This window comes from Lonchura striata, chromosome 15 (assembly GCF_046129695.1).
Source record: "Lonchura striata isolate bLonStr1 chromosome 15, bLonStr1.mat, whole genome shotgun sequence".
Classification (NCBI taxonomy): Eukaryota; Metazoa; Chordata; class Aves; order Passeriformes; family Estrildidae; genus Lonchura; species Lonchura striata.
In genome coordinates, this window is record NC_134617.1 from 3,285,419 (window position 1) to 3,311,549 (window position 26,131).

The 26,131-nt window shown below is 47.6% G+C and overlaps 1 protein-coding gene across 2 annotated transcripts in view; it reads right to left on the bottom strand.

Moving 5' to 3' along the window:
* The window catches only part of NSD1 (nuclear receptor binding SET domain protein 1), a 59,921-nt gene extending 35,741 nt beyond the window's left edge, over positions 1–24,180 (bottom strand). The window contains exons 1-5 of one of the 2 annotated variants that reach the window (XM_031506031.2): positions 24,146–24,180; positions 23,296–23,939; positions 8,312–8,444; positions 5,239–5,411; positions 1,385–3,335 (exon numbers count right to left, since the gene is read on the bottom strand). In XM_031506031.2, coding sequence (XP_031361891.2) covers positions 1,385–3,335; positions 5,239–5,411; positions 8,312–8,444; positions 23,296–23,919 — 2,881 coding nt within the window. In that variant the 5' untranslated portion in view covers positions 23,920–23,939; positions 24,146–24,180. Of the gene's footprint in view, positions 1–745; positions 3,336–5,238; positions 5,412–8,311; positions 8,445–23,295; positions 23,940–24,145 lie in introns of those variants that run through there. The other variant, XM_031506030.2, reaches the window with a different exon arrangement.
* Between the last annotated feature and the right edge of the window lie 1,951 nt (positions 24,181–26,131).

Here is a 26,131-nt window from a genome sequence, read left to right on the forward strand (position 1 = left end):
TGTGGGAGAGGCAGGGCTCTCTTGCCTTTTGGTCCTCAGAACCCTCCTCCTTTCTAGGTCAATTCCCTTCCAATGCTGCTGCCTTATTCTGTCTGCCACATTCCAGACCCACCTCCAGCCCAGCCTCTCTGGCAGCTTCCCTCTCTTCTGTTCTCTCTTTCACCCATCAGGCAGCCACAGCAGAACCGTAAATTAGGAAATCTGTGGGGCTCCACAAGTCACTATGAGCAGCTAATAAAATTCCACACTAAAACCCAAAAAACTCCCAACACATTGTCTTGAGGAAATCCTACAGAACAAACCAAAGACAAACTATGTCAAACAGCACTATGAAAGATAGAAAACAGAGCAGCCATTGAGGCTCAGTTTCCTGGAATCTTCTAGCACTGACCTATCCCACTAACACCAAGCTTGTGGCTCTAAGGAACACATTATGAAGGTGCAAGTTAAAAAAAAAAAAAATCCCAGGCTCAGAAGGCTTCTTATTTTACCTTTCACTGTGGAAGAAGTAAAGATTTTTAATGTGTTCAAAATTTTCTGACCAATAACCTGAGTTAACTTATAATTACTCCGCCTCCTTTGTTCTCCATGCTTACAGAGAACTCAGATCAAGGTCCCACACTTTCTTCTGCTCAGAAGTAGACATCTTCACATTGTCAGACAGCCCCAAGTTCCGTAATTTATCCTTTAAATGAAAAAGTGTAAAATGTATACAAATACTCTGGCGCAAGTCCAGCTCCCTTACCTTGTGCAGAGAATTCAGACTGGGGAGCAAAGTTGCCAAGCTCTGTTTCTGAGTCCATCACACTGGTGTTTGGCTTACCACATACATTCAAACGTTTATCAACTAAGTCTAAACGATTCTCAAAGTCCTGAACTGCCAAGTCTCCCTCAAGCACCTTTGAATGAGGGGAATGCCTACTTCCCAAGCACTCATTTCCCTTCAGTGAAAAGCCTCGAGATTTCAGGCCAAAGGCACTCTCCAAGTTTCCTTGTTCCCTAGATCTACTGATGTGCTTATTAGATCTAGCACTGCTTTGGTTAAAACGCTGCCATCGCTTTTTGGGTGCTACGTGATTGATATCATTAGACTCATCACCAAGAGAGCTCTCACTATTTGCCTCTGAATCCAAGTCTGGACTCTCCCCATTTTCAGCAGAATTGCAGCTCTCTTTATTTCTACCAGCTTCAGGTCTCCTTCCAATACGACCTAAATTGTCATCAGATAAACAGGCAGAGTCTTCATCAGTTGACTGCTCTGTTAAATCAATAAACTCTTTCCTCTCAGCATCTTCTGCCTCATTCCCTAGAGGACTGGTAACCGAACTGTGCACACGGAATGCATGTTCTCCTGAATCTCTGGGTAACCGACTTAGCAACTTACTTGGCCCTCCTGGTTTTAAGTCCTTTCTGTTTGAAACTGTTTTATCTCCAAACTTTGATGACTGCTTAGATTTTGAACAGTTGCGTTTGGACATGCAATTTGTGCCGTTTGTCCCAGAAACAGCAGCACTCGCAGGCTCCCTTTTACCAGTACCAATCCCTGTCAACTTGGTTGGAGGACCACGTGAAAATGAGGAGTTGCTTATAGCAGAGTTTGGAGTTACTCTTTCCTGGACACAATCTCCGTTTTTTTCTATTTTATATGGAGGACCTACAATAGACAAAGACTTGAGACCACTTGCAGAATTGCTTTCAGAACCATCACCCGTGCTGGTATTACGAAATGGGACTATATTTTGACCAGTCATCAGTTGCTGCTCTTTTGTCTTACTGTCATGCATATCCTTCAACATCATTAACAAGGTGCTGAATTTGTAATCTGGTTCAATAGGCAAACGACCATGACCAGAAGTAGAAGTGAAAAGCAAAGGTACTGTGGCCTTTGGAGTGCCAGAGTCACTGGCATCGTCATTCATGGACCGATAGGACAGTTCCTTCAACTCTGACAGAACGTGCTTCACCACGGCTGTTTCGATTTCAGCAGAATCCCTGGGTTTCTCATGCATGTTGTTTAACAGTTTCTGACCATCAACTTTTCCACTTCTCTGAAGAGAATCTCTTGAAAGGCCAGAGAAACCTTTGGTATCTGAGGAAGAGCGATTCACACCACCCTCCTCTTCCACAAGAGAAGGCTCCAACCCAGCAACCTTTTCTTTATGTTTACATTTTATACTCCTGATTCGGGGTAATTTCACGCTTTTCTGTTTCAAGATTGCTTGATTTGTAACAGCAGGCCAGGAGCTGTCCTTGGAAACACTTTGTGGGGTAGTGTGCTTGTTTGCTAGGGAAAGACTGTAATTTCTCACATCTGAAGAGCACTCAAGAGGTGTCAATGACATCTCAGCATCAGACAAACCTACTTCAAGCTCCCCATCCACAAATTCAGCATCAAGTCTGTTGGTTACTGAACCTCCCAGAGCTTTGCGATCTCTGTGCGACTTCTTCCTGGCCCTTCTGCTGCTCTTCTGAGAAAGATACATGGAAAGTTTAATGTTTTCATTTGATGTCATAGGAAAGTCCTTCTCCACTTTATCTGAAGAATCACTAACTTCAAGAGTACTAGAGGCTCTCTCTGAACTTTGGTCCATGGTATCTATATCACTATTTCCACCATCAGAGAGGGAAGAAGATGAATCTGATTCAGTTTGTTTTTTCTCAACATCAGCATCAGATGCAGAATAGTGTATTTGTAACTTGGAACTGCACAAAATGCCCAGGGAGCTTTTCTCTCTCTCAAAAGATGGGCTGGAAAACAAATCTCCTTGGAGGGTGTTTTTCAGAGCATCACTTTTACGATTCTCATAGTCTGGTTTTTGAGGTGTCTTTTCAAAACGTCGTTCTCCAAAGGAGGAAAGCAAATGGTTTTCCCTGGTGCTACTGGATGCTGTCAGGCTGTTAGCAATCCGGCGAAGCTCATGAGATGCGTGTTTCTCTGGTAGGTCCCCAACAATCACTTTTCTAACTACGCTCTCTGGTGTTTTGTCTTTGATTTCTTCCCTCGATGCTTCCCCTCTTGCACAACTCTTTTTTACTTTAGTCCTTTTTCTGCTTTCAGAGGTTGTTTTCATGTGTGGCTTGATGTGCAATTTTCCTTTTTCACTGGCCACATGTATGGAGTCAAAAGCCAAGGATTTAAAGCAGCCGTTCAGTTGTGTGTCCCTTTCTGCTCCAGGGCCATTGGTGTAGTATTCCAACTGCACGTCCTTCTCGTCCTTCTCGCTGTCTGGCTCACTGGAGTTCTGGCTGCACTTCTGATCCTCTGGCCCCCCGAGAAGAATATCTTCTGCCTGTCCAACACTGACTTCCCATTTAGCCCTAAATCTCTGAGGAACCTTAAAAGTTGGAGACAAAAAACAAAAAGACAAAATTTGAGTAGGTACCTGAAGAGATAAAAGAACACAGTGACATTCCTGCATTTTGCATCTTTAAGAAAATCACATGGATTCCCTGGGACTGTGTCTGGCAGACTCAGGAAGTACTGCTCCTGGGTAAGCACCCTGCATTCCAGCTGAGCTCTGTGCATTACCAAACAGTAAAAAGGTCCCTGGCAAGTAAAGGTCTCCAAAGAATCAGATGTCTTGGCATGCCAACACATCCTGAACACAACAGTCCGTAAAGGACAATGCATATGGTATGGGTCCCTGGCACAGAAATGCAAAGCGACAGCCAGCAAGCCTCACAAGGCAAATGCAGCATTGTTTTCCTCAAAATATCTGAGCAGACCTGTTTGCTCTCCTCATTGTTGATTCTTCCTGCATACCCTGAATTCAGAGCACGATCTGCCCTCTCCATCAACTCACCTCGGGACTAACATGAGATCCACACACATCTAAGATGTGCTCTATCAAGTTTATAATCCTCATTCCTGTACTCTGTATCTGTAGAAAAACCAGAAAGCTCTCTGCATACTTAACAGGAACCTCTGCTAATACTCAAAATTAACATGAAACTTGTTTCTTATCTGCATGTGTAGTTTTTGGCTGCACAACAGCAAACCAAAAGCTTCACAACTGCTCAAAAAATCAAAACCAATTCCAAGGCAGGAGGAACAACTCACATCGCTGACACTTTTCTTCTAAAGGAAAAACCCAAAACAACAAAGTCTCATCTCGGAAGACTCAAGAAGTTTCACAAAGCAATCCAGCCAAATACTCTCAGCTTTGCATCAATTCTGGCTTCCAGGGGTGCAAACCTGGACATTTATGTGAGTAACAAACATTTGATTCCCTCTACTGCAGGCATGCTGGCACTCCATTGACATACAGAATGAGATTTCAGCCATGCAGCACTTGTAGGACCAGTGAAGTTACTCGGGAGCATGTCACTAGTTGTTGGGAGGGCTGAGAGCAAAAGGAGAAAAGTCCTTAAAGAAGATACTGAACATACCCTTGGAAAAGAAAAACCAAATAAGGCCGCTGCCCCCAGGGCCACATCTGCAAGAGCACATTCAATCTGATGTTTCTGCACTAACATAGGTTATAAAGCTTTAGACTAAGAGAAAAAGAAAAACCAGATACCATTGCCTAGTGTAACTATTTGCTCTCTTACAGCAACACAGTAGCCTCTGTAGTTCTTCACTTCAGCAATTCTAACGAGTTAATTTCTGCAGTCACCTTCCTAAAGACATAGACCAGACCCCTGTGTCACATTACATTAACTGGCTACAACTGCTCAGGGCTGTTATGTTTGGAAACGGAGATGGTGCGATGAGCCACAAAACTCATTCCCACAGGCTCACTGACAAAGCATTTTCCAAGTCAAATTATAAGTCCTAACAGGTTTCTATAAAGAGAATTACTGAAGCAGTGCTAAAAACCCCACTGCTTTATCTCAGCCAGTGATCTAGTGAAGCATGCAACTCCACCTCTGGTTCAGATCAGCCAAAGGAGGCTGCCAGAGAGCACAGAAGTTTTTTAGCAGTGCTGCAATCCACATCAGGACAGGGCTGTACGGCTGAACAGATCCCACACCAACAGAGCCCAGATTCCTCTGCCTTCCAGAGCTGTCCAGGGCAATAGAAGCAACAGGCCACACCCGAGCACAGAAGAGAGCTTGGAAACTCCTGGCAGTTTATAAACTATGCTGCTGTAAGGACACAAAGAATCCCTTCCCTGGCTGACTTGCTGCACTCAGTCTCACAGAAGCTGTCAAAGTACAAACCCAGGCATAAAAGAATATTTTGTTCTGTGCATATTCAAAGAAATAAAAACATATTACACAAACCAGCTCTTTCACCTTATTTTTGTATCCTTTTTCCTTTTGCTTTCCTCTTTTCCGGAGAACAGGCAGCTCTTCAAACTGATGTCTCCCTTCAAAGAGGACAACAGCTTTTCCAGCAACCCAGGTTTTCTCTGAAGGTTCTCCTAAGGCATCCACATAGTACTCTCGGTATGGTCTCCCACCGGAAACTATTTCAAGAAATTTAACAGAATTACCCCTTGTATGTTACAGAATAAAGACACAAAAAGAGACACAGAAAACAGTAACAATGTGAGAGGTAAGTTTCAATTACATGTTGCTTAACAACATTCCCACATAAATGCCAGTTCTGGGGATTTCTACTCACAACTAAGGGAGACCCCTTTGTTTGCTGCTGTCTATATTCTACATTGCTACTCTATTTTTAAATTGTTTGGGCTTTCTTTTCTTACAGACAATTGATTGACATGCCTATGACTGGTCATATTCCTACAGCAAAGATTGCTTGCAAAAAAAAAAAAAAAAAGAGGCAAAAATATCTAAATATTTTTTCCTTGAGAGACACAACACACAAGGCAGAACATTTCTTTTCTGCTACTCTCTGATTAATGATTAAACAGTCCAGAGCACCTGACCGTTGGGAAAACACAACAGTGCTGGCAACACCCAGAACTGATATCCTTCTGGATAGGATTTACTCTCACAGGTTGAGCCTCCTCCATCACAATACATCCCATCTTGTCCTATGTTTTAATACCAAACAAAATCTTATTTACAACATAAAACATGAACAGCAGCATTTAAGCAAACACATGCACACACACTGAAAAGATTAGGTGCAACATGACACATTAGTTGCAATGAGTCCCTCCATACTTCAGGCACAAGAGCTGCAGAGAAGAAATTCAATCATAGGGGTACATTCAAAGATTCTTTAAAGGTACTTTCTATGCAGGTTGAACACACATGGTACAAATAAGAACTGAATCAGTACTGGGTGGAAAAGGACAGGTCACAAGCATTTGAACAGACCAAACAACACTTGAAAACAAGGGATACAAATTTCTCCCAGTAGTTTGCTGCAATGTATTAACTTTCTCCTGGAAACACCTTCACCTTCTGAACAGGCAGATTACACTTCCAGCCCACTTGGTTTGTGCTGCCTCTACCTGGGTGCCAGCACAGTGTGGCAGCCTGGCCTTAAGTGATGCTGAAATTGAGATTCTAACCAAGACGACTGAAAAGTTGACAGTGACCAGAACAACATTAAACCACGTGCAAAGATCACAGCCTTCATCCACCCCATTCACAGTTCTGGGACTCAAGCCACTGAGCCTGTATCTTCCAGCTCCAAAAATCTTCCAAGCCAAGAGCTTGATGAAAAAAGGTAAACTGCCTTCAACTAAACACCATTCCTCAAATCCCAAGAGAAGAGCTTTCAACACAAGTGACAAGGTTGAAGCCACCTGCCTTGTTTTGAAGGGCTTGTTCCCTTGGCAACAGGAGAGCCAAGGCAGTAGGACTGTGCTCCTACAATGCACACTGAGCCCAGCTCTTCCTGCCCAAAAGTGCCAGAGTTCAGATCCACCTGCTCTGCCACCTTGGCATTGGGAAGGGAGGACAAGCAGATTACATACAGCCACAGCTGGAAAATACAATTTTCCTCTGAGTTCCATTGGTATGAACACAGATAAAACAAGGATGAGACTCTATCATGTGGCTGGAGATGAGATGGCTGGAACTTGCTGACAGAGCTTTTCCTCCCTGCAGAATTCCTTTATTACCAATTCTCATGCACAAGCTGAGAGGGGAACACTGGACATTAAATCCTGCCCAAAACTTCATGAGGAGGAATGTGGGGGGAACAATATATATCAGCATATCTTCTGGAAACATCTCTGACAGGAGTTTGAGAGCTGAAAACAGACTATTTAAAACACCACATTCAGTATTCTCTAGAATCAGGACAAATGCCTCCCCAAAGGATAAAGGGGGAGGTGAAGAAAGAAGACTTCAGCAACCAGGCTTGGGGATGATGTGAACACCACATAGGAAAAGCTACTTCAAGGCTAGAGAAACAGCTCTAGAGTGAGCTGATGGCCACTCAAATAGAACTGCACTCATGCCCAGCACTTGTGTTTAGGCTGGCAAGGGCCACAAAACCTGAAGACAAATACAGTAGTGAGTGGCAATCTCACCAGTCTAGAGCTGTCAGTGGCAGAGGATACCAGTTCAAGGGGTTTCCAGTTGCCCACAGAACAAAAAGAATCAGAAGGGGAAACCAGGAACAAATAAACCTTTCTGGTGGTGGCAGTGTCCCCGTAGCATCTGGTATGACACTAAAAGCAAACAATTCCTCATTTCCCTTCTGTTCTCTCCATCACTCGCCTATCTCTGTCTTGATCTTTTAAGACTCTTTTTCCCTTCCTGGCTCTCTCCTGTGGTCAAGCACACACAGCTCTGTTATATTTGCCCATCTCTCCTCCTCATACTCAGCTCACTCACACTTTACCCTAAACATTCACATATGTGGCTCCATCTCTTGGTTTTTCCAGAATTTCCCTATCAACACCCCCTTACTTTTTTGTGCCAAACAAGACCCAAAAATTTCACTTCCATGCACATACTCCCATCACACCCTCAGGCACTTAGAAGCTACACTGCACTACCCCACACTCGACTCCTCAGCCTCTCCAGCCTCCTGCTCTCCAAGAACAACTCTCTGTCCTCACACACTCCAATCTTCCCAGCTCAGCTTCCTCACCAATTACACTTCTCTGATCAATCTCCTTTTTCTCTACATAACTTTTGAGAAGCTGCTCTTTCTTCTGCACTGCCCTGAGCTTAGCCCAGCTATTTTGTCTTTCCTACAGTCTGGGAAGAAAAGCCTAAATGTCCAACAGCTATCTGTGCCACTTCATCACCCACACCCCCTTCTTCCTGCCACCTCCCTCATTTAGCTCCACTTTATGGATCCAGGTCTTGTTTTCCACAGCAGTCTATTTCTTCACACCTTTCAAAGGCCAGAAATGCTTTTAAAATTAATTAAAAACTGCAGGATCCTGCCATACATAACACCTCCACTTTGTGGTCTGAGTAGATACAGTACCTTTCATTTTTGAGTGACAGTCCAGCACTGGGTCATGACAAACTGTGCATGGCCACCATGGGCGTCTGTTGAACTTGGCCCAAACAAGATCCCCAACTTCATACTTCACTGGAGGTTTCTTCTTGGCTGGGATCTTTGGGGAAAAACCAGAACACAAGAAATCACTAAAGCTCCAGATGCTTTTGAAGAGATTTGCCTCCCCCCCAGTGTGCAGATTACCGGGATAGCAGAGACATTTACATTAAAAAGAAAGTCCTGATTTTACTTAGTGGCTCCTACACCTTCAAAGAACACAATGGTTCTCCTCATTCTTCTGAAAAAACAAAACAATAAGAGGATTTGAGAAGGTTTTTGTTATTTTTTTAGTAACATGACCTCTGGTAAATTACTGCACTCAAACGTCATACATTTGAACAGGTAAATATTTGGAGTCACTACTAGACCCCATTATTTCACCAACACCAGTTTGTTCACTTCAAAGGTTGCAACATATGGGAAAAGCAGCAGTAAGAGGCAGTGAAATTTTCCTGACTGAAACATTATAAGAATAGCAAGTGTTTATCATCAGGGAAAAAAAAAAAAAAAAAAAAAAGAAAAAAAAAAAGAAGTTGGTATCTACAAGTAGTAACTCTCCTGCTTCTCCTATGTGCTCAGGAAAAAGCTTCACCAGAAAATATTTGAAACCAAAGACAGGTACAACCACAGAAAACCTTATACACTGATGTTTAGCTTGGATGAGCTTGTATGAACACCAGTTGCTTTGTTCCGTAACTATGGAGCAGAAAGGGAGTGTAACAACAGTCACCCCCTCTAGGACACAACACTGACCTTGCCTGTCTCCAAAGCTGCTCACAAGTATCAACTCTGCAGATCCAGCCACCCAAATCCACTCAGCTTCTCAGGGCTGCGCAGCAGCCACAAGAACACCAAAATCTTTCAATACACAAATGCTAAAGCTGTTTAATGCCATTTCTGTGTCACTGCCCAAGAGCTGAGAGCAGATCCCGTGCTGTTTGTGAGCCTCTCTGGCTGCATGTGCTTTAGCAGCAGGACCTCTGCCAAGGAGAGGATCCAGGAGCTTTGGTGTTGTGAATAATTGAGCCAAGACGAGATACAATAGATTCTCACAGGATACAAGAGTCCCTGCACCCAGCTGTGACATATCCTGCCTGTTTAGCAACACCCACCAACATGTCCCAGGTGGGTTCAGCATTTTAAGAGCTCCAAAAAACACTCTAGGTATTTTTCCTGCCAGTAAGTACAAGCAATATGCTCCTCATTAGAGTTGTTACAGCACAAACACACACCTTTCTGCTTCACTTCTCCATCCTGCTAACCACCCTGCTCCAGGCACGTCTCTTGCCATACCCAGTTCAACATCCCAGCAACTAAAACACAACAGACCTCTCTAATAAAAGGTATATTCCGTTTCTCATTGAGTTTTATGAGTCTTCTTCATGTGGTTAAAGAAAACACAAAAAAATAAACCCTGTCACATGAAAAAAGGCACGTAATGATGTTACAGACTACATATTGAAACTCTTCTCACTCACTCATCAAAAGCCACACAATAACTTATTGCTGAGCAGGAGTTCATGAACAGCACCAGGCAGGGGGCTGCAGCCCCTCTCTCTGCCACTGCCTTGCTGCAGCCTCTGTGTCTCCAGCTGTATCTGTGAGCACAGGAACCAGAGGTGCTGCCTTGGCCGTTGCTTTTAAAATGCAGATGCACTTTCAGATGCAAACCCTGTCTTAATTTAGTCTGTTTCCCTGCTTGAGTTTTTGTTAAAGTGATTTGGGCCTCAAATTTTTTTGACACAGATTTCCAGCCAGGGCTTTGAGTGGCACAAGTATATCCCAGCTGATCATCTCCGATGCTGTGCATACACACACAATAGATGTGAATCTTACTGACAACTGTAACCTGAGCAGGTCACTGGACAGGGCAGTAAAACCTCGCTGGAGGTTTGCCAGAGCCATTCACATTGATCCACCTGAACAACATCCACAACCCCTGCCCTTAGGCAAGTCTGCATTTAAATCAACTCTTTGTCAACCTCCAACACCCCAGCCCAGTGAAAAGGTGGCTTTCAAGAAACTGTTCAGACAATGCCTAAACCTCTTTCCAAGAAGTCAGCAGCTATTCTCATTCCTGCCCAGTTTCCTCTCCCATTTCCCCAGCATAAGCAGTCAGGTGCTGGACTCACCATCACCCACCACACAGTCCCCACCAGTGGGTCACACAGGCAGATCAGGAAGCATTATGTCCTGAGGGAACCCTTGTGACAGGATGCACTGCAGCAGCTCACTGTCTTGCATAATTTTTCTCTCTAGTCTCCCTACAATCCCACCAACCTGCCAGAGATGCCTTAACATTTTATTCTTTGCACGATTAAAAAAAAAAAAAATCTGCTGGGGACTTTCAAAACGAGTAACACTGAACAGCCAACAGCAAAGGAGCAAAAGCAGCAGTTATTGTCCTTTCCTGGTACAGTTAAGTCTCTTTCTTTAAATGCTGCAGCACGATAGAAAAATTATAGCCCCAAAGCATGTATTTCTTATGTCAGAATACAACAAATTTCGCTCCTATTAAAATTAGCATTTACTATGCCAAGATTAAACTGCTGATAAATCCTGATGGCCAAAAATTTAGCCCTGCAGTAACAGTGACTTTCCTGTGAGCTGGGGAAAGCCAAAGTTTTTAAAAAAATAAACTTCAGATGTAGTCCCGCTCATCTGATCACAACACTGTTCACCTTCAGAACATGGAAATATCTAAGTATTTAAATAACAAGAAAATTTGTGAGCCAGATTGGGCAAGATCCATGTTGTAACCCAGTGGACATACACTGAAGAAATTAAACCAGGTAAGAGCCTTGGTTAGTGAGGAAGGAAAGGACAGGATCTTCTCCATTGATAAGGAACAACAGTTTTGATTTGTCTGATGTTCTCCTCAAGGGAGTCAGTACTGTCTACTCTGTTATCAAAATGTTTGACATTAATTTGCTGTTCAGATAAGACAAGCTACAGCCTAAACCCAAGATGATATTTAGCATTTCAGATCACTCTGTGCTATTTTTGGACAAAACAAGACTGTACCTTGCAGATGTTTTCCATCAAACCTTCTCCACCAAAGACCCCAAATTATCACTGTGGAAGGGGTCACAAGCCAAGATTCAGCAGCAGGATGACACAAAAGCCACCTGCAAAGTCCCCTCTTGAATTTGTGCTACATCAACCAAACACACCAGTCTGCAACTCACTAAGTGAAATACCAAACATTGGCACTCGTTTCATGAGAAGGATGCTTTCCATTTGAAAGGCAAGTACTTTTACCTTCCTGAAATTCTCACCATACTGCAAATAATGAAACATATCAAGCAAAGAAAGCTTAAATTTCCAAGTGTTTTTTATTTTGGCAAACATACTGTCAATCCTTAACCGTCCTCACTATTCTTCCTCTCTCAAAAATAACCACATCATTACAAAGTGGAAAAAATAACTTTTATCCAGTTAACCACTCTTGGCTCTGTCACTGGAAGCTGTTGTTCAATCCATTCATCTTGCTGGATGAAGTGGCACAAAGCAAAAGCCCACAAACACAGACAATGCTGACAGCTACAAGGTGCACCTTTCCTGCAGCACTGGACATCTCTGAATAAAAATCAGAGCAGCACCAGCCTCTCCAGTGCAGCTGGAGACGCAGCTGCAGACACCCCACGTGCCCCAACAGCGTGACCAGGGATGTGACCACCTTGGCAGAGCCACAGCAAGACTGAACTGCACACAAAGGGGCAGAGATATGTCTGCTGTTACAGGCAATTTCAAATTTGATATTTCACATAGCAAAAAATACATCTGTCCAGAGATCAAGCACTGATCTGCAGCCATTGTAGCCCTGCACTTTCAATTCAGACCTGCTTTGGAAAGCCATCATGGAAATACTTGGCTAAGAAAGCCCTATCACAGTTTATCCCTGACTTAATTATAAACAGTGTTACTCAATGAAGCCAGGGATAGAACATGTTTTGCAGAAAGGCTGGGGCAGCAAAAGACACTGTGTGTAAGGACGATGATGAAACGCAAGAAAGAAGCCACTGATCCCCCAAAAATAATGGAGGAAGATTCTGCCAAGCCTGTTTCAGGCACAAACTGAACAGAATCAAAGCCAAAGATGAAAATAAAAGGAAGTGGCCACATCCAAAGGGTAATTAACCAATACAGTGTAAACAATGACACTAATAACCTTTTCCTCTGAGTGTACAGCAGGGCCCGGCAGCAGTAGCATGGGATAGGGATATCTCCTGAGCAGATCTCACCACGCTGGTAGCTGCAGGTGAGCCACACCCCACACATGAGCCAGCCCAAACATCACTGCCAGGGGCAGGAACAGCAACAACCCTGCCCCACAAACTTCCAGTGCTCTATTCAAGCCTCATTCCCAGACCAGCAACTCTCGTGCTTCTCCCTGCATTCTATCTGTGCCCAGGATAAAGTTGTTCCCAATACCTGCTTCTCATTAGTTAAAACTGGAAGCTTGCTGAGGATCAGTCCACAGCCTGCCCCCACCACCACCTTTTATTCCTTTAAGTTTAGTGATCATTAATTTTTCCCTAACAGGATGAGATGCTAAGAAGTCCATCTAACTCCTATGAGCCACTAATGCCACATATGGCTGAATTGGCTGAAGAGCAACAGCTTTTTTACCAGAAATAAACCCTACCAAAATGAACTTGAGGGAAAGATGATGATTGAAAGCACCTGGGTAGCCTGGACCTAACAGTCTGCTGGAGATGGACTTCCTACAAGGACACAGAGTGACAGGACAAGGGGGAATGGCCATCATCTGTGAGTAGGTTTAGATTAAATGTGAGGTAGAAATTCTTCCCTGTGAAGTAGTGAGGCCATGGTACACATTGCCCAGAGATGCTGTGGCTGCCCCTGGATCCCTGGAAGTGCTCAGGGTCAGACTGGATAGAGCTCTGAGCAATCTCATCTAACAGAAAATGTCCCAGGGCATTGGAACTACACTGTATTTAAGGCCCCTTCAAACCTAAACCATTCTGTGATTCTATAAAGAAGTTATCCACTAACACAACCAACCCCACAGATGGTGTCACAAATGCCCCATGCCTAGGACAGGCCACTCCCAGCTCCTGCCATTTCGGAGGAACAGGTTATTCACCCTCTGCCCTCACAAAGGAGAGGCAGCAACTGGGACAAGTTTTCCCTATTAAAATACTCCCAGAACAAGCCTGGAAGGGCACTGCTAAAGCCACCCAAAGAGCCTTCAGGAGATGGAACTTCCCTCCAGCTACAGCACACTCTCACTGAGTTAGCAGAGTTTAAGACAAAGCAGAGCAGTTTTAATCTCAGCACTGAGCTGTCCATACAGCTCCTATCCCAGGGGATCCAGATCCTTTAACTCTGGTCATAGAAATGAAGCAGCCATTGCCATACAGTGACTGCTGTGACAGATAGTTAAAAGGTCAGCTCCTACCTCTGTACTGCTCTTAATGAAGGGAGAATGGAAAGAAGTCTGAGTGATCCGTGGTTCATGACTTCACTCAGCCCCAGCACTTGTGCACTGAGAAATGAACAGACAAAGAGAGAAGGAAAGAGAGGAATTGGGAAATAACCTTTGCTTGGGAATGCTGCATGGAAAGATAAAAAGGAGGAGACTAAAAAACAACAAAGCAAATCAGTAACTATTTGTGATGGAAACCCGAAATAATAATCCTCATTAGCAAAGATTGATGTTTTAAAGAACATTTTCTGAAATCAAAACTAAATCGATTGAGAAAAACCCAAAAACCCAAGAGAAATTCTATATACTTGATAGTTTAAGAAATATTTGAAAAGAAGCAGAGATCACCAAAGTTTCCTCCACATAAAGTGCCATTACCAAGCACAGGAGCTTTCAACCCCTGCACAGGGAAAGGGGCAGGCCCAACTGGAGTCCATATGGACAAAACCCCCACCCAAACCATGGCACGTAATGGCATATCTGAAGAAACCAGAGTAATAATCACACTGGCATTTCATGGCAAGCTTCAAATCAAACAGAGCAGCTGGAGAAGCCTGCTGGAAGCCCATGGGCAGCCTGTGCTGCTGGGGACCTGGGGACATGCTCTTTGTCCCAACTGCTCCAGTATTCTTCAGCATTGCAGCAAAAAGCAAACAGGCGTCTGACCTACATTCATGTCTGAGAAAGTACACTACCTCTTCCCTTGGATGATTATCATCCAGAACTGTTAGATACTCACTAATCAAGTATTCACTAGCAAAAAATACAGCAGAGATTATGACAGAGACCTAACTTCTGTTATCAACATGCTTGTGGGTATTTGTTGTCTTTGACCGGTTTTTACTACCATTTTCCATGGTACTGAAGTTTTTCAGGGTTCATATGTACATATGAACCACCCTGAAAGGTTAAAATTAAGAGAGCAGATTGGACTACTTTGAGAATTCCTACATCCTGAAGCATCTCTATCAAGCTCAGGAGTTATCCACATACAGATATTAAATAAAGAATGTACCTACAAGAGAACACAAATTTTCAGTCTCCAAGATAACTTGGTAACATCATCCCTGTTTCACTCAGTGGAGATAGTTCTCCTTATGGTTTGGGTGGAAGAGCAGTGCAAGAGAAAGTTTTGGCACTTCATTGTCCTAACTACCAGAAACCCACCTGCCAGCAAGGTTTGAGGGAGGCAGGAGGAGGAAGTGGGAGAGAAGGGGTGTCATCTCACCCACATCCCCTGGGGAGAGAAATCCACTAACACACAGAAGACTTCAGACCACTTCTAGGAGCCTGAAGCAGAGGACAGACTGATACTCGCTTATCTGCACACATTTTAAATGATAAACCACATTCTCTTTAAATCTGGCTCCTTTTAACCAGCACTAATTGTTCCAGTGAGTGAGGAACTGCTGGCATTACCAAAACTTTGCACATTCTCACAATTACCAACAAATATCTTCTTATTTCAGAGAACAAGCAAAAAAAATCACTAACTGAAATCAGGTCATCAGATTTGTCCCCTTTTCAGCCTTACTTTTGTGCTCCTCTATGTATTATCAGATTGCTCACAAGCAAGACATCGGATAAATAGTGCTCATTTTTCAGACATGAAGTTTCTAAATCCATGAAATGAAAAACAGATTCAAACTATACAAAATGAAACTTGGCTAGTCTAATTTATATATGTATGTTCTATTCATTACAGCTTAAGCTGTAACCAGAGTGAAGCAGAACTAGAGAACAACATGTACAGTGCAAAGAGTGAATACTGTACTAAAACCTCAACAGCTAGAAAGTGTTAGTTTGGGTTGAATTAAATTAACTGGCTTGTTGCTTGTTTTCATTTGGTTGTTGATGTTGTTTGGGTTTAAGTTCAGGGGATTCTTTAAAAGCAACAAACATTTAAAGGGGGCTTACAAATCTCATCTTCTGCAGAAGTTTTTATTTACTCACGGGAATGAAAGGGGTAATCCCACTTTGCTAGTCCAAATAAAAAGACGCCTCTTACACAAAACCATAACCTCCTGAAAATGAGGTGGCATTCAGCACGTAAGTCCCTCTACCCAATGGCATCATTTTCCCAAAAGAAACAAAATTTCTATTCATATAAAATCAAGTTTGAATTTGCACTTAAAAGTTTGACTGCTTTTTCTGAGTTCCTACTAAAACTGAGATCAGAATTTATGAACACTAACAGGGCAATAAATTTACCTTGTGCTTATTTATTTATTACTTATTTTCTCTTATTTATTTTTTTATTTCTTCTTATATCCACAGTCAAAGCCATGACCTGAGGAAGGTTCATGCTTAAGGCACCAGGTACTACAAACTTATGCTTCCAAACCTTTCTGTGATGAATCCAGCTTCCCAAACATTGTGAACATACTGTGAGAGGATTGCCAACTACAACCAAGAGGAACCTGATTTGTTTTACTGCTGTTATTTAGAAATCTGCAGGCAGTCACCACATTAGCCAGAACAGTAGGAAGTCCCAACAGGTACTTGGGGAAAACCAAACAACAAAGAAACATCAGGGCAAGGGGAGGAACTATTAAAAGGGTGATAACCACTCTGCTCCTCACCCTTCTCGTGAGACAACAGCAGGTTTCTATCTTTCCACCAACAATGGGAGGGCAAAGTCATGAACACACTCCTCCAAAACAAGTGGAACATGGAAGCTTCAAGCAGGGCTGAGGGCAGGAGCCTCACTGCAAACTCAGCACTGCAGGAGCTGAAAAAGAAACTGGCAGTTTCCAGTGTGCTGAGATACTACTGTGCAGGAAATTCACTGTTCACTTTTTCCTAGAGACTACCACACCAAAAGGCATTCCATCCTCTGGCTTGGATGCAACATTTGAATTGCTCCACCCAATTCAACACTTCTGGTGTCTCACATGCAAAAGTCAATGCCTGAAAATATGAAAGGAGTCCCCAGTGCATTATTTCTGATGAGTGTTTGAATGTTAAAGCAAATTACTCTGCTATTTTGCTATTTTATTGTGTAATTATTTTACTATATAACTGTTTTTTCCTGAAGATCCCAGCAGTGGGATGTGCTATCTCCAGCAGCACTCACAGATGTCCCAGTTACTGCACATGACCAATAGAACAAGTTCCCTACCAAGAACTCACTCAAAGCTTCTCTTGTCAACCCTTCCTACCCCAGTGGCCTACTCCATGAGGAGGAGGATGGAAAAACACATGGGGAAACCTCCAGGACAAGATATGTCCTGCCCTTTCCCTGTGATCCAGTCACCGACAGTGCTCCCAAAACACTCCCCTCCCTGATGCCACTCACGTGGTGCCCCTTCCACCTGCAGCCTTGCTCTTCACCCAGGACCCCAGCAGCACCTCAGCCCCACAGAGACAGCAGGGATGCTGCTGGAAAAGTCATCATTCACCTGTGGATTGTGCAGCTCCATCACTGCCAAGGCTACAACCAGTCCAGGCAATAAGCTGGGACAACTCAGCACAACCCTTCTGCCTTGGCTGTGCTAGGGACAGCAGCGAAGGCATCCAGCCAGGACCAGCCTGTCCTTGAGAGGGAAAGAAGTGATATACAAGGTGACTTTCCTCCCAACTTCTCTCTGCCATTTTTCCAAAGAATCGTGTGAAATAAATCTTAATGATAACCACAAAGAGTCAGCATGTCAATTTTAACAAGTGCTTTACCATCCTTCAGTAGAGGCAAGACACACTGCTGAAATTCCTCTGGGCTTCATCAATGATTTTGGACACAAAAGAGATAAATGCACACCCAGGCCATCTTTATCTCTGTCACACATTTAATCACTGCTGCAGAGCTACTGTGAGCAGGCACACTGGAACCAGATTTCTAATGTAACAGGAACAGAGCACTTCACCTGCTCCAACACATGGCAGCATCTCCCCCCTTCCTTGGCACTGGGGTCAGGAGCACCCACTTGGATCAGCCAAAGCAGTGCCTGTGCTCCTACCCAGCACTGAAACAGTGGGGTCCAAACTTTCCACCTCACAGTTTCCCTCAGCATGGCACCACAGCTCTGCAGCCATGACAAACTCCCTCATGTTACCATTCTTCACCACATGGCTCTGTGCACACAGAACAGAACACAGGTCAGAGTTTTTTGGTATTAAAAGTGGCATTCACCTAAACTGTTGAGTTTTTTAACTCCTAGGACAACCCCCTGCCTGATTTCCTCTCTACAATGTTTCTATTCTCTTTGCCTTTCTAAATGTCAGAGCAAATAACTGAAAATATTAAAGCAATTAAAAGCAATCAAAATTACTATACATAAGCTGTCAGTCACAAGAAAAGCAGACGTATATTCCAAGCAACTGCACTGAAATTTGACCATCATCCATAACACAAATTTCTCAGTAACAAATATATTTTTAATACAATCTCAATTATATCTTAGAGAATACTGTTTTTTTTTTCTTGGGGCTCAAGTAGCTTATGGAGTTCAAGTATATTTAGAGTTCAACTACAGATTTGTTCAGCTAACTTGGGGAAACTTTAAAAAACTCCACTTAATAATTGTTGCACATCACACAGTTTAACCCCACTTCTGGGAACAAGGGTGTAATATGGTACAACAAGAAGCTGCTACATTGCAAGAGGCAATGAACAAATCCATGACTTCATGCAGAATATGCTGCTCTAAAGTCAAAGGTTACTGCTATAGCATCAAACTGAGCCACTATAATTGATTTTACCAAGGCTTGAGAAGGAATTGTAACAGTTAAACTTGAATCACTACCTTCAACAACCTAAGATTCTTTAGGAAAAAAAGGTTCAAGTTGCGGGAAACATGCTCTTCCAAAAGAAATCACCCACCAGCAAGTATAGTCATTTAGCAGGGTCTGAGAAACAGTATCCAGCCCAAAAAAACACCTGCAAAAGTCAATTTAATTGTTACTATTGCCAGACTTACAACTGCAAACAGTGTATTAACCAGGACATTGTTTGAACAACTTCTCTCCTGCTCAAGTTTTAAAAGTAAGTTTAAAATTTGGAAAGCAGAAATTAAAGAGGCTTCTGTTGTTATATCCGGTAAAACATCACTTTCAAAACTGTCCAATCTGCAAGAAAATACCTCTGGTTTTGCTATTTGCAAACAGACAGGTTCAGCTTCAGAACATGAACCGCAAAGGCATCAGTCATTCACATTTCACACGGCACACCAGGTATTTTCTAAAGAAACCAAGTCATTTCCTGTAACACAACATACACAAACAGATATTTCACACCTAATCAGCAATCAGAGAACAAATACAACGAAACAAGGAGAGGAAGGGCAATCTCAGCCAAATGCTATGATAAAACACTTCCAGGATCCGACCTGCTGTGCAGGAGAGCTCTGGATTCTACAGACTTTTCAAAACCCTCAGAAGGAGCTGCTCTCACACCCTCACACACTGCAGGTCCTGCTATGACAGCTCCTAACACCCCTCCACCATGACCAAGTGGCAATGCAGCATCATCACACCGTGAAAGCATGAAGTCATTCAGGACCTCAAAAATTTATGGTCAAGCAATAACACAGGCAAGGACAGGGCCCCCACGGTGGAAATTCCCATTCTTCTGGACACTCACTGAAGTCCTTTATAGGTAAGTTTAGAGCTATTTGAAACGGGAATGCCCTTCAGTACAAGGCCTGGTGGGTGCCATCAGGCTGCACAGCAAGGCAAGATCCAGCTACGGGATCTTTTCTGTGAAATAATACCATTTTCCAAACAGTGTAAATCCTAGTGGCAAAGGGGGATGTGTGCCATATCAGAGGCATGGGGACAGTAGCACACAAAGATGCTGTTCTCTCCAGATGCACAGAGCAGGAGATGATGCTTGCAGGAATCACTGACAGCCAAACAGAATTCATCTCCTCACCAGGAAGATGTCAATTGACCAAGGAAATTTATGTTCCCTGCTTAAACAAACCACTGCCATATCTACTGTATCTCAGGGATATAATGTTATCAGTAGTTAGTTGCACCTCGGATCAACAGTCTGTAGTAGGAGATTCTTTCAGAAATGTTTAGAGGAGTAGCAAGGATCACGTGGCTTTAGTTCCTTCATTTTATTTTTAGCAGAGAGAGAAATGGCACCAGACACGTCAGTTAATAGACCAAGCACCGGAGGAACTCTCACACAGGCAACACCAACACTTTAAAATGAAAGTACCCTCTCACAGCTGCAGATCAGAACACAACTCAAGCTCATAGTGGACTAATTCTAGAGAGGACTCTGCTGGCCTTCAGTACTTCTAACACAGTGCAAACAGTGTGATTCTGGTAAAGCAAAAACCTTCCAGGAGCCTTAACACACATGCCTCACTTATACCTCACACCCAGCCTCTGTAAGTAGCCATTCTTAGGGATAAAACATCTGGCTCTAAATTTCCCTGTACCTCACTACCTCACTGTCATTACCCGAACACCACACTCCTGCATCGTGGGAATGGACAATAAGGAAGTAATAATTAAAAGCAACATGAGCCTCATGCAAGCCTCTGCACATCCTGAAGCCCCATGGAGGAAACAGCTTGAGAATGCAAAATGTATACACACAAGCAGAAGAGGCCCAGATGTACCTGAATCCAAGAACTCTCCGCTTCCTCGAACGCTCAACTCTGCAAATCAAATTACTCAAAATACTTTGTGCATAGTAACTAAAAACCAACAAACCAAGAAACTGAAGTATTAAGGCATCAGAAGTTACATTAGAAGAGCAAATTTTCCAATACAGTTTTGCAAGAAACAACTCCACCTTGCACCAGTTCTTCAGCATCTAAATTCAAGCAATATCTCCAACCTCCAGGGCTGTACCCACCCTCCCCAGCACCAGGGTCTGGACTCACCTCTCCCTCCAACTCACATAATGCTGCCCAGGGCCTCTGCAACTTGGAAATGCCAGGAGAGCACTACAGACAAACTCACATTAGGATGGTAAAGAACAGAGATATCCAAGAACAACCACCCATTAAAATTTAAAGGGCCATAGCCCAACATGTGCACAAGGCAGCAAGCCAGCAGCTGCCAGCAGTCACTGTATCACCACCTCTGGAAAACAAGACCCAAGAATTGATGCTATCATTTCCTTCTCTACAACACAAAATTTGTCAGGAGCTGCTGGAAACTCCAGACACCCTTAAGGGAAGATTAAGGTGGCACTTAAAATAGTTTTAGTTCAGAATATGCACATCCCTCTTTACAACTGAATGGTACCTGAGCAACCTCCCCTGTTTGGGGAAATGTTTGAGAGCAGCAGGTGCCAGGGCTATTAACAAATCCCCATGAAAAACAATACCTGCCACCACCCCTCCTGCCCAGAGGCATTACTTAAATGCTGGTCTTTGCACCTCACTTAAGACTAAACCAAATTCTGGCCCTTCTGCTGCAAGCACTCTTGACATTTCAAAGCAAGTATCTATTCTTACAAGGGGCAGACACAGACATGGGAAATACACACACACACACACTTCCCTCTTGGCAAAACAGGAAGTTTGAGCAGCAGTGGCACACTCGGAGCCATGAGCTTCAAAAATAAAAGCTCTGAGACAGTCATGCTGTAAGGTGGAGCCCCATCAACAAGCAACATAAAGCTGATACCCGTAAAGAGTAGCCCAGCTATGACAAACAGCTGTGCAGAACTCCCACTGATTTGTGATGCTTTTTCTGGAGTGGGTTTTTGTTTTAAGTTTTAGCAAGTTCTCAAAAACCAAAAAATTCCAGTTACCAAACACAGATGAGACTGGAATTAAATGCCTAAATGAAAACATGACCTGAAGAGCAAACCTGGATATTTCAAGCTACTATGTCATGTCAAACAATTAAAAGATTTGAATCGCCTCAGAGGTAACTTGGCACTTGGCCCTGTCTCTTCCCATTCCAAAAGCAATGGGGCTAAAATGAAGGACCACTCAGACAACATGCATTTACTTACTGAAGAAAGAATGCAAGAATTAGGGAAAGCAGGACTGCAGGCTGCCTAAAAAATGCTTTTCTTCTTTGCATTTTTTTTAGGACTGCAGCTGTGCTTTGAAATTGCCAGAACAACCCAGCAAGGCTAACTACAGCACACAGGTATGGCAGTTTTACTGAAAAGTCAACCCTCGTTGCATATTCAAATAACAGGCTCTGTCACTAGAATGGTTTTGTCACTCTACCAGCTGCAGTTCAGGTTGTAAAGGCAACTGTTGTGAAAGTACCTCTGCGAGCTTCTGTTTACAAAGTGAGACCCTCCCACAAGTGCATCACCGAGCACATGTCTGCGAGAGATCCCTGCTTTCCTCTACAAAACAATGCTGAAGAGACTCATAAACCTCAGACCCACAGCAGCCTCTGACCACCAGAGACCGAGGGATTCTTCCCAAGGAACGCTGAAGAGTGTAAACTGCTCCACAAACAAATGAAGCTGCGGTCAGCGTTTTCCTAAAATCGCCCCTTGCACGGGCACTCTGTGACAAGGTCTCCCCACCTCCCAGAGCAGACAGCAGGAACACTGAGTGTTCCCGAAGGAACACAGCCCTGCCTCCCAAGCACTGCACGCACCAGCAGGATCTGTCCGGCATCAGTGGCTCTACTGAAATTAGAGAGCAAGATGGTTTCAGTATTAGTCCTATCAAGGGAGCTAATCTTCAAACCCTACATCAATACTTTAAGTCCAGAGTATGCTCCAGCAGGGAACCTTGAGGTTGAAAAACATATTGAGGAAATACACAAGAAAAGCCCAAAACAACCGAAAACTGCAGGAAATATACATATATGGCTGCAAATAAAAGGTTACACTGAGAAACATCTCTTATACTCGGATTCAAAAGCAAATTACACAAAAAAAATTACTGTATGCATCTCCTTTCAGAACTCTTACTACAGTTCCATCGGTTTTTCTTCTTATTAATTATATTATAATTAAAGGAATTTGTGAGTGTAGAGAGAAATTACTTAAAAAAAAAAAAAAAAAGTCCGCCTGAATAAGAGGCAATGTTTGCTGCCCGTGAGGTCTGTCAGGCCATGACACGGTCTCTCCCCGGCCACCGCCAAGGTCTCAGAGCTCGGGAACCTCAGGCCTGGCCAGACAAAGAGCCTCTGACAGCGTTCAGCCGGAGCGGCAGGAGATGGGAACGCTCCCTCCTGCCCTCCTCATCTGCACTGCGCTCAAAAAAACCCCTTCCAACGGGGAAAAAACTCCACCGAACTCCGCAGCGAGTCGCTGGGCAGAAGGACGATGCCTCTTATTCCTGACGGGAGAAAACGCGGTGGGGGGAGCGCGGGCGGCCGCGCCGGGACACAGGTGCGCGGTGAGCGCGGTGACAGCCGGGCCCGGCCCGGTCCCGGTCCCCTCGCTCGGTAAGATGGCTCCCGTCCTCCGGGCTGCCGGGGCGAGGGAGGCAGCGCGGCCGGCGCGGCCCGGCCCTGCCGCACCGCAAAATGGCAGCGGCCGCGGCCCCCCCGCCCGCGCCCCGACGGTGCTTACGAGTTGCAGGGCGGCCGAGGACTCCGGCTGCTCCCCGGGGCCGCCGTCCGGCACGGACTCGGCCGGCTGCAGGCGGCTGTCGGGGCCCCGCTGCGCAGCGGAGCGGCCGCGGCTCCGCGGGCCGGGCTCTGTCGCCGCCTCCTCCTCCTCCTCGTCGTCGTCCTCCTCCTCTTCCTCGTAGTCGTCGTCGTCGTAGTCGTCGTCCTCCTCCTCCTCCTCCGGAGTCTCGGCGCCCTCCTCCTCCTCCTCCAGCGCCTCCTCTCCAGCGTCCCGCAGGAGCAGGGGGAAGGCCCGGGCCCCGCGGGGCACCTCGGCCGCAGGGTCCTGCGCCGCGGGCAGGCGGGGCCCCGGCGAGCCAGGGTCGGGCAGGGCCTCAGCGCCGTCGGCGGCACCGCCGAGGTACTCGGCGTTGATCATGGAAGCCAAGTCCTGCAGCCGGCGCAGCGGGATGTAGCAGGACGACGGGTCCTGGCCGTAACCGGGCTTGGCGGCCGCCAGCTGCATGGCGGGCGGCTCGGGGCCGCGGGCCTCGCCGAAGGGGCCGCCCTTGGGCTCGGCGGCCGACAGCGAGGTGCCGAAGGGGACGAGGCAGCTGCGGCGGCTCACTTCGCAGGCCTGCTCCATGCCGGGCGGCGGGCATCCACCTGCGGGCACAGCACAATGGGGTCAGCCCAGCCTGCACCGCAAAATGGCAGCCGCACCCGGGGGCCGCGTTGGGCTCCGCCGGCCCCGCTCCGCCACCGCCGGATTACAGGCCCCAGGCCGCGGCCCAGCCACCCCGGCTCGGCTCGGCACGGCCGGCGCCGGGGTCGCTCGGCCTGCTGAGCGCTGCCGCAGGGCCGCCGCTCACCTGCGGGTGCCGCGGGCGGCTCGGCGCCTGCCCCCGGAGCGGGCGGATGGGGAGACGCGCCGACCCGGCCCGGCCAGGCCCCGCCGCCGCTCCGCCGCCTCCCTCCTCCTCCCTCCCCCGCATGCGCGCGCCCGACGCCGCCGCCGCCATCCCGCGAGGGCGCGCGCCCGCCCCGCGCGCCCCCGCTCCCGGGGTTCGGCGGCCGCGGCCAATCAGCGCGCGCGCGCCCGCGCGGGCCTGGCCCCCCCCCCTTCCACACCCCCGCACGAGCACCCCCCCCCCCCATCGACGGCCCCCCCCCCCCCACTCCGGGAGGGGGAGGTGGGGAGGGGGCGCTCAGTGCTGCCCCCCCCCGGCGCGCCCCGGCCCGGCCCGGCCTGCCCCGCTCCCCGCATCCCCCCACCGGCACCGCGGCCTCGGGGCCGCCGCCCGCACCTCCACCGTAGGCGGCGGCAGGGGGCACCGGGCGGGATGGGACGGGGCGGCCCCGCGGTGTCTCCCCCGCCGCTCCCCCCTCCGCGCCGGGCAGGCCGCGGGCCTGCGAACGGCGGCGGAGCGGTCGCCAACAAAATGGAGTCGGCCAGGCCCTGCGCCCCGGCGGGGCACCCGGGCGGCGCCGGCCCCCGAGCAGCGCTCGGCACCGCTCCCGGCCCCGGTGCCCGCGGGCGGTCGGCGGGGGCGCGTGGCGCGGGTCGGCACCCGCCCCCGCTGGGCTCGGGTTACCCCCTGCCATTGTCCGCCGCGCCCCGCGGGCCGGCCCGGCGCCCCCGCCGCGCTCCCCCGCCGCCCTCCCGCGCACCGGCGGGCCGGGCCGTCGCCCTCCGCGGGGCTGCCGTGCACAGCCGTGGGAGCCTTGCCGAGCCTCGCCGAGCCTCGCCCGCCGGGGAGCGGCGCCGGGTGCCCGCGGCCTGGCTGTCCTCGCCGGGCTCCGCCGCTCCCGGACAGCCGCGCTCCCACCCGCCCTCCCGCCGCCGAGCGGCGCGCACCGGCCCCGCGCCCGCCCGTTCCGCCGGGACGGGCTGCCACCGCCGCCCCCCGCAACCGGCCCGCGGCGGGCGGCGGCTCCGTCGCTACCTCCGATGCGGGCCGGGGTCTCCGCCGCCAGCCGCACGGGTCCGGGCGCCGCGCCGCGCCGCCGCCGCACCGGCACGGCTGGGCAGGCACGGGGCGGGGGGCAGCCGGGGCAGCGCGGGGATGTGGCACCGGGGCGGTGCTGCCCGGGCCGCGCGGGGGGCAGGGCCGGGCTGCCGCCCCCCGGGGTGCCGCCGCGGGCTGCCCGGGCGGACCCGCTCCCCCCGCCCGCCGCTGCCCTTTGTTTCCCCCGCTCCCCACGTCCCGGCCGTGCGGGAGCCCCCGGCCGTGCTGGCGCCGCGCTCCCCCCGCCGGGCTGGGCCCCGGAGCAGCCGCTCTGCACACCCAGGCAGGGAGCGCCCGCTGCCCGGGCCTCGCTGCCCCGCAGGCGCAGGTTTTCCCCGCTGAAACGCTGTCCTGGAGCGGCTGCGGGCTGGCACCTCAGCGGGGCACTGAGGACTTGCCTCCTCTGCCTGTACACCTTGGCAGCCCCACTGAGAGCACCTGGCTTCCTGGTGCTTGCCCAAGCACTCCCTCTGCCCTGTCTGTGGCTGGTGATGGAGCAACCATTTCTCCCAGTATCTGCTCCTGAGGAGCCGCCCCAAGGTCCCCGACCCACTGTCACCCCACTTGGTGTGCTGCTACACAGAGAGGCTGCCATGTTCAGCTCATGCCACTCCAGCACACCCACGGAGGGTGGGGTGACTCGGCAGGAAGCTCATGACATGTTTATACCTTCGAAGTCCCAGCCTAAGGCTCAGCTGGTGGCACCTGACCTATTTTAGGCCCTTTCCCTCCATGCTCATGTGCCATGGTGACACGTGGGAGCTGGGGCCTCGCTGTGTCCCAGTGCTGAATGAACTTGGCACTGCGTTTCAGTATCCACACAGTTATCCCCACCTTCAGAGAGCTGGG